At 34.5% G+C, this 13,735-nt stretch overlaps 2 protein-coding genes and 3 pseudogenes across 2 annotated transcripts; 2 read left to right on the top strand and 3 right to left on the bottom strand.

The window, feature by feature from the left end:
* The first annotated feature begins 56 nt into the window (after positions 1–56).
* Positions 57–1,990, top strand: LOC124823751 (rust resistance kinase Lr10 pseudogene; annotated as a pseudogene).
* A 970-nt stretch (positions 1,991–2,960) lies between these two features.
* On the top strand, positions 2,961–4,170 carry LOC124823750 (G-type lectin S-receptor-like serine/threonine-protein kinase At1g34300 pseudogene; annotated as a pseudogene).
* An 848-nt stretch (positions 4,171–5,018) lies between these two features.
* On the bottom strand, positions 5,019–7,494 carry LOC124823759 (LEAF RUST 10 DISEASE-RESISTANCE LOCUS RECEPTOR-LIKE PROTEIN KINASE-like 2.2). The gene is made up of 2 exons (XM_047296050.2): positions 7,192–7,494; positions 5,019–6,643 (listed from the first exon to the last, which is right to left on the bottom strand). Exons 1-2 carry the CDS (start codon positions 7,295–7,297, stop codon positions 5,352–5,354), a joined length of 1,398 nt encoding a protein of 465 aa, XP_047152006.1. The 5' UTR covers positions 7,298–7,494; the 3' UTR covers positions 5,019–5,351.
* A 754-nt stretch (positions 7,495–8,248) lies between these two features.
* Positions 8,249–10,570, bottom strand: LOC124823756 (G-type lectin S-receptor-like serine/threonine-protein kinase At1g34300; annotated as a pseudogene).
* A 1,239-nt stretch (positions 10,571–11,809) lies between these two features.
* On the bottom strand, positions 11,810–13,517 carry LOC124823755 (rust resistance kinase Lr10-like). Its single transcript, XM_088106410.1, has 2 exons — positions 13,233–13,517; positions 11,810–13,142 (listed from the first exon to the last, which is right to left on the bottom strand). Exons 1-2 carry the CDS (start codon positions 13,309–13,311, stop codon positions 11,953–11,955), a joined length of 1,269 nt encoding a protein of 422 aa, XP_087962536.1. The 5' UTR covers positions 13,312–13,517; the 3' UTR covers positions 11,810–11,952.
* Between the last annotated feature and the right edge of the window lie 218 nt (positions 13,518–13,735).

The raw sequence follows: 13,735 nt of genomic DNA, 5'->3' as shown, positions 1-13,735 counted from the left end.
AATCAAGACTACATTCATTGATGATAACTTACTAGTGTCCATTTGGGAAGGTCAACATCAAAAACTCAACAAAGAATTTGAAGGCCAATGGTAGCTTCAGTGACATTAATGAAAATATTGTAGCTTTCATAATAAAAATTAAATAAAATTCAGGTGACTTGCTTCCGTTCTTTGGCCGATATTAATTTTTGAAAGTTAACTGTCTTATAGTGGATAAATGCATGATATTTTACATATAAATTTAACTACTATGTTTCTTTCTTTCAAACAATTCCTGCACACCACTTTGGTAGTTTGAATTGTTATCTTGTCAAATGTCAACTGCTGCAGTAATTGAGGTTATGATCATAGTTGGTAAGATTTTAAAGGTGGTATTTTTTATTCAACGAATTTAATTATGTTCAGTGGTGGTTTTCCGAGCTTTGGTCACAGGATTTCTAATTATACATTAACATTTTGCAGTGGTGATTTTGGTGAAGATAGGTATTTTGATCTGTGTGTGCAGAAAAAGAAATCAGAAGAATGATAGATCAGTATTTTCTGGTTCAAAATTTCTGACTCTGACTATAAATAAATTTCTTAACGACATGGAAAGGGAGAAGCCAATCAGATTCACTGGTCAACAACTAAGGATTGCAACTGATAACTACTCTAACTTGTTGGGGTCAGGAGGTTTTGGAACAGTTTATAAGGGAATTTTCAGTAATGGGACTATTGTTGCAGTGAAGGTTCTGCGAGGGGCTTCAGACAAGAAAATCGAGGAGCAGTTTATGGCAGAAGTGGGAACGATTGGCAGAATTCATCATTTCAATCTTGTTAGACTCTATGGATTTTGCTTTGAAAAAAACCTGATAGCACTGGTGTATGAGTACATGGGTAATGGCTCTCTTGATAGGTATTTGTTCCACGAAAAGAAGACCTTAGGATATGAAAAGCTTCATGAGATTGCAGTGGGAACAGCTAGAGGCATTGCTTATTTGCATGAGGAGTGCCAACACAGAATAATCCATTACGACATAAAACCAGGAAATATTCTCTTGGACAGGAATTTCAATCCTAAAGTTGCTGATTTTGGTTTAGCCAAACTCTGCAACAGGGACAATACTCATATAACCATGACTGGAGGCAGAGGAACTCCAGGTTATGCTGCACCTGAGCTTTGGATGCCCTTTCCCATAACTCCCAAGTGTGATGTTTATAGTTTTGGCATGCTGCTGTTTGAAATCATAGGCAGAAGAAGAAACATTGATATTAAACTTGCTGAAAGCCAAGAGTGGTTTCCAATATGGGTTTGGGAAAAATTTGATACTGGACAATTGGGGGAGTTGATGACAGCCTGTGGGATAGAGGAGAAAGATAAGAAGATTGCAGAAAGAATGATTAAGATAGCTTTGTGGTGTGTTCAGTATAGGCCAGAAATAAGGCCAATAATGAGTGTTGTGGTGAAAATGCTGGAAGGTTCAGTGGAAGTTCCAGAACCTGACAACCCTTTTCAGCACTTCATGGGTGGGATTACCATTGCTCATCCAGTTCCAATATCACAGACCTATAATACAGCAAGTATTTCATCTGGTTCTTCTGTTATGGTAACAAGCTCCAGCATTGTATGTGCTACTCCTATTATGAGGAAGTACGGCATTGAATTAGCCTCTAGCAATGTGTGATGCAAATTATTTATAGCTACATGATGAGTTGAGTAGTAAAATACTTTCATTTGTGCTGATTAGTTTCAAATGTATCCATGTACATATACGTGCCCTTTTTTTTCTGTCATGAAAAGCTCTTTTCTTTTTGCCTCTAAACTATTTGGAGTTGAAAAGTTGTATATTGAGGGAAGCAAAGAAGAAAAGGGCCTCTTATGTTTATCTACGCATACATCAAAATTTGTATTCGATTCTGAAGTTATTTTATTTCTAATCTTGTTATAGTATATTTTGTTGTTTCATGCTATAAGCAATCGTGCTTATACTTTTTGAACTGTATGTCTTAATTTTGAAGATTTCCAAATACAATCTTAACATGGCTGAGGATTATATATAGGATCTGCAACAAGCCTAATGTAGAGGTAGTACAGTTTGAGCGTTAAGATGTTGGATAAAGTTGGATTAAAACACATTTTCCCCTGCCAAGTTGGGTATAGCTCTTGGACTGCAGCATATGCATGGTTATCATTTGCTTTGCTTAGATTTATGGTTTTTCTGTTATGCCAATATTAAAAAAATTATAGACAATTCGAACAAAGTTTCAGGGCTTGTTATGATATAGCTTCTTGTTTTCTGTAATAAGCAAGAAGTGGTAAAGAGTTTCTCAGGAAAGTGGGTTGCTAGGAAGCAACAGATTAAGTAAACTTTTCCGACAGATTGATGTTAAATAAAAATAATGAAGAATAAACTCTCTTATTGGTCGTTGTCATCTTTTAGATTTCTCCGTCACGGAGTTCCTTGTCAAATACTCAATTGAGTGGATAACAAAATGTGGTTTACTCCATACATGACATTAGTATGTACGAAAGGAAATCATGAACTTCCTCATCCTTTGACCTTTATATATAATTAACAACACCCTAGGAGGATGGTGCTAGGAAAATGGAAAATCTAAACATAGTGTTTGTCGTTATTCAATTCAAACATATTAGTTTTAAGCCGGCTTGTAATTAAGATTGATAGCCAGCTTATTCAATCAAGAATAGAATATCCATGGATATAGGGACCCTGTAATATAGAATGATAACAATCATTACATATATTCATTTTCACATCTGATTTTTCTCATAAATCAAACATGGACGCTGGGGGTCTCATAGGTGTAGCTGGTAGGATTCAAACACGATATATACATTTATACATACATACATACATATATATATATATATTTATTTATTTGTTTTCTTCTTGTATATTGGTTTTAATTGATTTTCACTAAATTTCTGAGGTGTTGGTGTTGCAGTTTTGTTGGTGTGGTTCGTGATTCTCTGCCTGTTTTGTTTTTGTAAAGCACCCAAAAGAGAAACTGATGGATTGTTGGAAATGAACTTTGTCCACATTGAGAATATTTTGAGGAACATGGAAAGAGAAAAGCCAATCAGGTTTACTGGTGAGCTGCTAAGGGTTGCAACAGATAATTATTCTACATCATTGGGGTCAGGAGGTTTTGGAGAAGTTTATAAAGGAAATTTAAGGGACGGAACAACAGTGGCTGTGAAGGTTCTACGTGCAAATTCTGATAAGAGAATTAAGGAACAGTTTATGGCAGAAGTGGGTACAATTGGAAAAGTTCACCATTTCAACCTTGTTAAGTTGTATGGATTTTGCTTTGAGAAAGACCTGATAGCACTGGTTTATGAGTATATGAGGAATGGATCTCTTGACAAGTATCTGTTTCACGAAAACAAGACTCTGGGATACGAAAAGCTTCATGAGATTGCAGTTGGAACAGCCAGAGGCATTGCATACTTGCATGAAGATTGTGAACACAGAATAGTCCACTATGACATAAAACCTGGAAATATTCTGTTGGACAAGAACTTCAATCCAAAAGTAGCTGATTTTGGATTAGCTAAACTCTGCAACAGGGACAATACTCATATAACAATGACAGGAGGAAGGGGGACTCCTGGTTATGCTGCACCTGAGCTTTGGATGCCATTTCCTGTGACTCACAGGTGTGATGTTTATAGCTTTGGAATGCTGTTATTCGAAATCATTGGCAGGAGAAGAAACCTTGACATTAACCTTCCCCAAAGCGAAGAGTGGTTTCCAGTATGGGCTTGGAAAAGATTTGAGGCTGGAGAATTGGAAGTGTTAATGAATGCTTGTAAGATTGAGGAGAGGCATAAGAAAATGGCAGAAAGAATGGTGAAGGTAGCTTTGTTTTGTGTTCAGTATAGGCCAGAAACAAGGCCAATCATGAGTGATGTGGTGAAAATGTTGGAAGGTTCAGTAGAAATTTCTAAACCATGTAACCCGTTTCAGCACATGATAGAAGGAACTTTTAGGGGTAATTCTTCTGTCCATGCATCCGGAACTGATGTAAATACAAGTATCACTACCAGTTCTTCTTTCATGGTAACTGAACCAGGCATTGTATATGACATTCCAGACATTGAATTGGCCTCTACCTGAGAATGGAACTTCTGCATCTCTTCATTAAGTTATCAGATATTTCTTTTCTGATATACGTTTCATTGTCCTTTTCATTTTTGTTTTTGGTGATAATAGAATAGAGCAGGATGGTTTAGTAAGTTTATATGTATTTCTCATTTTATACATAAAAAATATTAGTAATGAATATATTAAATATATCTATTGCAAACAAAAATTACCTTTTATATTTCTTACTACATAAAGAAATTTTTAATACATTATATAAAGAAATTTAAAAAATATGAAAAAGCACTTAATACATTTTTATCTGATCTTGTATGCTGCCTTTGTTTTCGGCAACAGAGACTTTGCAAACTAAGAAATGCAAGGAAAGTTGAAAAAACTAGACAACGTATTACGAAAAATAAGAACAAATTCTTCATTCAACTTTTCCCTCTCATATGGGAACAATTGCGGGGAAAGTATGTTCTTTTCTTTTTTACTTTTATAATAATTTATATCATAAATTAATTTCATAATTATTAAACAAATAAATCTAATTGATTAAAATAAAATATAATGAATTAAATAATAATAATAATAAAATAAATAAATAATAATACTACCAATCATATAAATAATAACAAAAAAACTAGTTATAAATAATAATAATAAATAATATAATAATATAAGTATAATAATAAATATAAATAATAATAATCTTTCCTTTTTATCAATTAAAATATTTTTCAATTCATTAAATCTATAACAGAAAGTGAGTGAATGAAATCTTAAAATGGAAAACAAAAATAAATGAAATCTTAAAATGGAAAACAAAAATAAACTTATCTGCAAAATGACATAATTATCCTCATTCTAATTCATGATGTGGGACCACACATTTTAAAACAATATTAAAATGGATACGTTACCGTGTCAAATGAATATGAAATTTATTAATCTTTTCGTGGTACCGCTACTCAAAATTCATTGAGTGTGTCATGGTACGCTACTCCTATAGTATGTCAGTTCAATTTGGATGTTAGTGTTAACAAAGATTACAAAGAGTAGCAACTATGATTAACGCATTCCTATTTTCACTCCCTTCCTCCTCTGCATAATGAACTGACAAAACTGATACAGAGTTTGGAGGTTTTAGTTTAGGCAACAAATTGGGTTATTGCAGAATGTAGCTCGTAGTTGTAAATTCAACAAAGCTAAAAAAATGCTCTTTGAATGTACAATAATCTGGGTACTGTTATGATACAACTAAGCAAGTTCTTCGATCTCAAATGTATTGCGCTTGATTTTGGAGCCATATTCCGGGTTTGAAGTTGTTTCCCATGACTGGGTAGCATCTGAATCTTCAGTACTACTTTCTTTTTGAGTGAGGTTTGGCTTAACAGACACCAGGTTTTGGAAGGGAAATGGAGGTGGAGAAATTTCAATTTCACCCTCAAGCATCTTCACGACAGTACTCATAAGAGGTCTATCATCAGGTGAATACTGAACACACCACAGAGCCACCTTTGACATTCTCTCACCTTTCTCCTTGTCTTTCTCCTCAATTCCACAAAATGAAAGCATCACAGATAACTCATTATTCTCAAACATATCCCATGTCCATCGTGGAAGCCACTGTTGTGATTCTCTGTAGTTATCATCAAAATGCCTTCTCCTCCCAACCATTTCAAACAGGAGAATACCAAAACTATAAACGTCACACTTGTGAGTCACTGGAAAAGGCTTCCACATTTCTGGTGCAGCATATCCCCTTGTTCCTCTAAAGTGTGTGTTTACTGAAACGTTATTTTCTCTGCTGCAAAGCTTAGCTAGGCCAAAATCTGCAACCTTTGGTTCCAACTTCATGTCAAGAAGAACATTCTCTGGTTTAATATCATAATGAATTATTCTCTTTTGACACTCTTCATGTAAATAAGCAATTCCTTTTGCTGTTCCAATTGCAATCTCAAGAAGCTTCCCCAACTCAATGTCTTGATTCTTGCTGCCAAACAAGTGCTTGTCCAAAGACCCATTTTCTACATACTCATAAACAAGAGCTCTCTTGTCACGGTGAAAGCAGAAGCCATAAAGCCTCACCAGATTGACATGGTATGTTCTTCCTAGGGTTCCAACTTCTGCTTTTAGTTGCTCTTCCATTTCCATGTCCAAACTGTTGATTACTTTGACAGCCACATCTTCTCCATTGGACAATATTCCTTTGTAGACAACCCCAAAAGCACCTGAACCCAATATGGTTGAGTAGTTCCATGTAATTATATCCAGTTCCTCAGGAGAGAATCTGATGGGTTTCTCCTTGGTGATGTTGCTCAGGAATCTTTCCATCGTTGCAAACTCAGTTTTCGAATTTTGAACTGTAGAAGCTGGTTCTATTACTACTTCCATTTCTCTGGTTGAAGGAAATGAATTTGATGCTTTATGATCATTCTCTGTGCTACCAAGCTGGGCGTATGCGGGAATTGCATCTCCTGCCTTCTTTAAGCATTGAATTATGGCATATACTATTGCTATAATAGCTACGAGTCCCACCACTCCAGAAGCTGAAAATTCAAATAAAAGACAACATTAACTTTTCTAATGAACCACAAGTCTTGTGGGACAATGAGAATATGTAACATGTTTCTGTATAGGCTATCAACTTTTCATTGTACCAGAACTTTGCCACAGGATTTGCCCTTTTAGACTCTTATTATATATAGGAAATATATACAGAAATTAACACTCCATTATAAAGAATTGAAGATTCAAATATAAAAAGTTAAAGATGTCCCACTAAAAATTTAATCGAGGTGAACTTGAACTGAATCATTAGAGGGTCCAATCTCATTTCACAACCAAAAGCAAAACTAAGTAATTTCTCAACCCGTCATGAATGCATACTACAGAGAGTAGAACAAATGTGATAGGATATTTGAAGATAAGGATGCATGTGAACCACTCATAATTTCTAGAGTGCATAATCGAAATCTGTAAAAACTGATACATTAAATTTAGATTAGGGATACTAAAAATAAACTTACTTCAAATTGAGAGACAAATAAATTTAAGACTTACGATACAAATGCATAAGGTTTAGCTATGATCTTACCTATAGACGCTATTACTGTCCATTCCATAAAATGGTCAAACTCGTTTTGCGCTTGAGTCTGAAAATCGTTAAAATCGTCAGAAGGAGGAGGAAATCGAAAACTCATGTTTATTCTCTAAGCTTATGAGCCTGGAGAGAAAACTTAACGATGGAGTTTTGATTAGCAGAAAACTCCAATAGCCTGCAAATTTGATATAAAAAGCATTCAAGGATAGACAGAGAAATAAGAAACAGTGACTTTCAGACCAGCTCTGATGTAAGTAAGCCATTTAATATCACAAGCTATTTCGTGTACGGCTCATTCCGCGTAGTTGACCTCATATGCCAGAAAACGCGTTTTTTCTTTGAATTTCGGGGATAATGAAAGCAATGCAACATACATTAAAAGTCTTAATTTTGATAGAGTTTATTGATGTGTTTGAATTTTCTTACTTACGATGTCATTCGCGAATTTAAACGAATTGAGATTAAAAATGGGGTTATTATTACAATGTAGGAATGAGTTCCACACAAGAGTCGGCAACTTGAACTCCTGGATCATAGAGTTTAATGATTGAACCATAACAAAGGCCATGTTAAGAGGGTCAGTTCTAAAAGCTTGATTTGAACAAATTATCCAATACCTCATTACCATTTAAAGTTTCCATTTATTGTTTTGTTTAACTAGTCTCCATGTAATAACTTTGAGTATTTTTGGTTGCTCTTATTATTCTTTTCTTCACCCTATAATAAACACAAACTAGATTTTAAGTATCATGAGTGTTTAAGTTTAGGATATTCAAGTTCTCACAAAGCTAGCGGTACCTTGACACCCTAACGTGGCAAAAACATTCATTTGAGTCATTAAATTTTAAAATTGTATACTGTGATGATCTATAAATTCAGTAAAAATGGGTCTCATACCGTATCAATAAAAACTGTGTCAAAGTATTATTATTGTTTCTATTCATGTTGTGTTTAATGAGTTGAAATATCACTCTAATGACTTGTTTTCCACTTCCCCCTCAAATTTCTTTCTTTCTCTGTCAGTGATTGTTTAACCCTCACAATATCCCTATCTTCATCCTTTCAATCGTACTTCAAATATACACCACATTCATTTCTACAAATTGCTGACAATTTCTTACTGTTTGCTAATGTTTCTGACTTTTCAACCAATTCCAATGGACTTATTTCTGCTTCTAATGTCTCTAAAGTAGTTGTATCTTAAGAAAAAGAGAAACAAATAATGCCAGATGCTATTAAACTAAGTGAACCGAAAATCTTTGACTTAGTCAAAGCCTTACTGTTCAAGAAAAAACAAAAAGTTGCCACATTACCAACAACTTGTACTGATTGATCTTGTGTAATTGAATTAAGATTTAGGTAGAGGCTGATTCAGTCTCGAACTTAGTCACAACAAGAGAAGAAGGTTCATGGCTGGATTCTGTTACCATCCCTGAAAAGCCTGGAACAGTACTACTTGTATTAGTGTTGCCAGATTCTGGTAGTGGAAGAATCTCATGAACAAGGTGCGGAAAAGGGTTTAGAGGTTTTGGAATTACAACTGAACCTTCTAACATTTTCACCACAACACTCATTACAGGTCTTGATTCTTGCTTATACTGAACACATGACAGAGCTACCTTCATCATTCTTTCAGCAGTCTCTTTATTTTGATCATTTATCCCACATGCTACCATCAATTCTTCTGCTTCTTCAGCCTCCACTTTTTTCCAAATCCACATTGGAAACCACTCCTGGCTCTCAGCAAGGTCAATCTCAAAGTTTCTTCTCCTTCCAAGGATTTCAAATAACAGCATCCCGAAGCTGTAAACATCACATTTTTGAGTTACGGGAAAATTTGGCAACCAAAGCTCTGGTGCAGCATAACCAGGAGTGCCTCTACCCTTAGTCATGGTAATGTGAGTATTTTCTCTGTTGCATAGTTTGGCTAAGCCAAAATCAGCAACTGTTTCTATCCAAGAGAATATTTCCGGGTTTGATGTCGTAGTGGATGATTCTTTGTTGACACTCTTCATGCAAGTAAGAAATGCCTTTGGCTGTCCCAATTGCAATCTCATAAAGCTTTTCAAAACCTAGGGCATTTTCTGGTTTAAACAAAAACTTGTCAAGAGAACCATTCCCCATGTACTCATAAACCAGTGCGGTGAAGTTTTTCTCCAAAGAAAACCCGTAGAGTCGAACCAGATTGAAATGATGAATTTTTCCTATTGTTCCTACTTCAGCCATAAACTGCTCCTCTATTCTCTCTTCAGAAATTGCATGCAGAACCTTCACGGCTACGGATTGAACCATGTGGTGAGGAGTAGCAAGAGGTCTTAGTCTTGGGGGCTCCCAGTATGCCTCAAGGCCCAGAACAAGCTAACCTCGTGAGTGTGGTAGGGTGGGGAACCCAAGTTTCATAAGCCACCACGAGTGCATGACCCGTCATAGCTCGGCAATCATTCTAAGTCCGGACGAGTCAAGTCTAGTTTATGACATGTTTCTTTGTATGATTTAACTTGCTTGGCTTAAAGTATTTATTTGATGAATTGTTTACTCTAATATAGTATGATTGCTTGTAAAACTAGCTCACCCTTGTTTGTGTGTTCGTGCTTTATTTGGGTATGTTTTCTTTTGCAATGATCATCCAAAATTGGATGTGAGCAGATGAAGAGGAGGTGTCTGTGGAGCAAGCGCGCGGGAAGACAGTGATGTTGCAGCTTAGTATGTCTAGGATCTTGATTAGTAGTATTATTCTGATGATAATTCACAGTGGTCCTTTATGTTTAAGAAACTAACTCTGATTTTATTTTGGATGACTGTAACCAATATAGTCTGTTATATGTCTCTAACTGCTTTCCAATATTATAACTGAATGATGCCTTTATTATATATGCATGTAGTATATTTTGGGGATGTCACACTTATGGTATCCATCACTAAAAATTCCCTTGTAGACTTTTCCAAAACCTCCTGACCCCATCAAGTAAGAATAGTTATCCGTTGCAATTCTTAGGTGTTGTTCTGTAAACATGATTACCTTCTCCTTTTCCATCTCGTTCAGAAATTTATTCATGGTGAGTGTCATAAATTTTGAGTCTTGAACACAATTACACTTTGGCCGTAGCCATATAATAACACAAAGTATCACAAAGGATATACCTGCAGTACATTATAGCACTGTTAAGTAAGTCAAACTTCACCACTAAACCATCAAAAAACAAAATCAGAATACCGAAGATGAATTCAAACCAAATAGATTTGGTTAGTTAAAATCATACCTCCGGTGATGATGATAGTCTCTGACATTGGGTAATATAGATAAGAATTGAATATGTTACACTAAGTGACGTAGTGGAATAAAAGATAAACTAGTGGAATTCTGTAATTCCCAGTTTATTATTTGTTTTGTGAAACTGAGTACTTTGTAATATATATTAACCACGCACCACAAAGGTCAAAATAAACACGGTTTTAGTGAATTTCGAAGAAATTTCCGCAGCAAATTCCCATACCCATTAAAACTCTATATAATGTGGTAGTAATGCATTATACGGAAGACTCGATGAAGTCTTCTCTTTTGTCGTTTTATATATGGAAATTGATGTTCTGAAATGGTGTGGGAACTATATTAATCAATCAATAAATGATGTTGAAGATTATGAATTTGTGGTAGCAGTGAAGTCTTCCTTTTGTGTCGCTTCACAGTGTAGACAACATAAATTCGTTTCATAGTGTGTTGACTACATAAATCAAACCCGCGTTATCTGAATCTAACTATAGTTAATAAATTTTGAAACACGAACTTTGACTTTCATCATTCTATTAACATTCTTGTTATCTTCTTACTTGCCAATATTTTGTATCCAAAATAGTATCGATAAAAAATATAGAAATATTTAACGCTTCCTTAATTCGCTCTTCAGCTTGTTGAACACTATCCAAGAACCCCCTTCATGTGCTCAATCCCCATTTGACCCGTCAAAAGGAGCATTATGAAATGATCTTAAACCTAATTCATTCTCACGATACAAGCTTCATTTTTGTTGTTCTTGTTTTGTTTCTAAATCACAAGATATTTTTAAATATTTAATGAATCAGATATCAAGATAATCAAACTATAACAAACACTAATTATAAAAGTAAATTACAAACATTAGAAAGACATAAATATAAACAATACCAATTATGTGAAAGTTTAGTTTGTTCAAAATGAGATTTTTTTTTACTTATGCATTCACTTCCCCAACCTTTTGTGAACTTAGAGTGCTTCTATCAATGACTCTTAGACACCACTATTGGAATTTATAGGATTTTAGAAATATAATATATATATATATATATATATATATATATATATATATATATAAGAAAATATACTATATGTGAAGTAGCTTCTTATTTTAGAATGTCAAATATGAACAATATCTAAATCTTAATTTTCTAAGTCTAAACAATAAATAAATACCTTTTTATCTTTATACAAAAGAGTATTCTAAAAGTAAATTTTTTTTCAAAAATTTAATTAAAAAAAAGATATAAAGTAAATATTCTCAACCCTTGCCTTATCTATTTATTTGAAATTCAAATTTCAAATTTGATTATCCTTCGTTTTTCCCTATATTAATAATAATTGTAAAACTAAAATAATTATTCAATTGCTTATTTGAAATATATAGATACAATTCACTTGGTTACATTTGATGAACTCATAAATGTAAAATGAAAAAAATAAATGTCACATATTGAACGTACAGATGGATTAACACAACAAATTTATACAGACGCTAATTCAATCTCGTAAGTGATAGCATGTGTGGCAAGTACAGGGACAGATTTGGTTACCAATGCTGACGAGTCAGAACTGATATTTGTGTCAGTATCAGGAGTTGGTGGAACCCAACCAATCAGATACTGAAATGGGTTTGGAGGGTTTGGAACTTCAACAGAACCTTCCAACATTTTCACCACAACACTCATTATAGGTCTTGCTTCTGGCCTATACTGAACACATGATAAAGCTACTTTAACGATTCTTTCTGCAATCTCCCTATCTTTGTCGTCTATCCCACAAGAAGTTATCAACTCCTCCACTTTTTCAGCAGCAAATTTTTCCCAAGCCCACATTGGAAACCAAACCTGACTTTCTGGAAGGTTAATGTTATGGTTTTTCCTTCTGCCAATGATTTCAAATAACAGCATGCCAAAGCTGTAAACATCACACTTGTGAGTTACAGGAAAAGGCAACCAAAGTTCAGGTGCAGCATAACCAGGAGTGCCCCTACCCCCAGTCATGGTTATATGAGTATGGTCCCTGTTGCAAAGCTTGGCCAAACCAAAATCAGCAACTTTAGGACAAAAGTTCCTATCCAAGAGAATATTTCCTGGTTTGATATCATAGTGGATTATTCTCTGTTGGCACTCTTCATGCAAGTAAGCAATCCCTCTTGCTGTACCGATTGCGATCTCATGGAGCTTTTCGAATGATAAGAAGGTGCTTTCATGAAATAGGTACTTCTCAAGCGGGCCATTCACCATGTACTCGTAAACCAGTGCTCTCAAGTGTCTTTCGAAGCAAAACCCATATAGACGAACTAGATTGAAATGATGAACTTTACCAATGGTACCCACTTCTGCCATAAACTGTTCATCAATTCTTTTGTCAGAACTCCCAAGTAGAACTTTCACAGCTATAATGGTTCCATTACTAAAACTTCCTTTATAAACAGACCCAAAACCTCCTGACCCCAAGTGATAAGAGTAATTATCAGTTGCAATCCTTAGCTGCTGATCAGTGAACCTGATTGGCTTCTCCCTTTCCATATCATTTAGAAATTTATCCATAGTGAGTGTCATAAATTGTTTATCTGGTGTTCCTGTTTGTTTAAAACCACCATTGACCTGATATCTTTTTTTGCATTCACCAAATACCCAAAAGCAAATACCAATCTTCACAATAATGACAACTGCATTAAGATCATTAGAGCGTTCAGTCATAACAGAAAGGTCTTGCAAATAAACCAATATAAAACAGAAAATGACAGTTTAAATCCTACCTATTATAATGGGAATTACAATTCCCGCCGGAAAGTCAGAATGGTTGGTGGGAGTCGAGGTATAGGAGGTGTCGGACATTGGAAAAAATATGATAAGAATTCAAACTGCAGTTGATAACACCGTGCAAGGTTGCATTTTACCTGTTTTGTAGGTAGCTTATAAAATGCCTCAAAACGCGTTTTTGATTTCTTGAATTTCGTGGTTATTTCACCATGAAATTTTTCGTACAAAAAAGGTTTTAAAATTATGGAATGGTGTGCGAAACAGGATGATAATGGGTCCAATCGGATATGGATAATGTCTAATCGTAATTTAACCTATAAGATAAAATTATATGCATTACTCATGTAGATATTTGTTTAAAAAATAATCGTGAGTATTTTAAAATTCATGAATACCCGCAGATATTTTTAAAAAATAAAATAAAAAATATTGTATAATTTTTAAAATAAAATTAAAAAAAAATAATATAAATTAAATTAAATTAAATATAAATTAAATT

Source organism: Vigna umbellata, chromosome 2, assembly GCF_029865625.1.
Source record: "Vigna umbellata cultivar VRB3 chromosome 2, Vumbellata_1.0, whole genome shotgun sequence".
In the NCBI taxonomy this organism is placed as follows: Eukaryota; Viridiplantae; Streptophyta; class Magnoliopsida; order Fabales; family Fabaceae; genus Vigna; species Vigna umbellata.
The sequence above is the reverse complement of the archived record's forward strand: the minus strand, read 5'-3'. Positions and strand labels throughout refer to the sequence as shown.

What these genes read in the sequence shown, in the direction of transcription:
- LOC124823755 (XM_088106410.1), bottom strand. Translation starts at nt 13,311, where the DNA reads ATGTCCGACACCTCCTATACCTCGACTCCCACCAACCATTCTGACTTT. An exon ending in TGTAATTCCCATTATAATAG is followed by an intron (nt 13,143 to 13,232) that starts GTAGGATTTAAA and finishes ATCTTAATGCAG; the next exon opens with TTGTCATTATTGTGAAGATT.
- LOC124823759 (XM_047296050.2), bottom strand. Translation starts at nt 7,297, where the DNA reads ATGAGTTTTCGATTTCCTCCTCCTTCTGACGATTTTAACGATTTTCAG. An exon ending in GACAGTAATAGCGTCTATAG is followed by an intron (nt 6,644 to 7,191) that starts GTAAGATCATAG and finishes TTGAATTTTCAG; the next exon opens with CTTCTGGAGTGGTGGGACTC.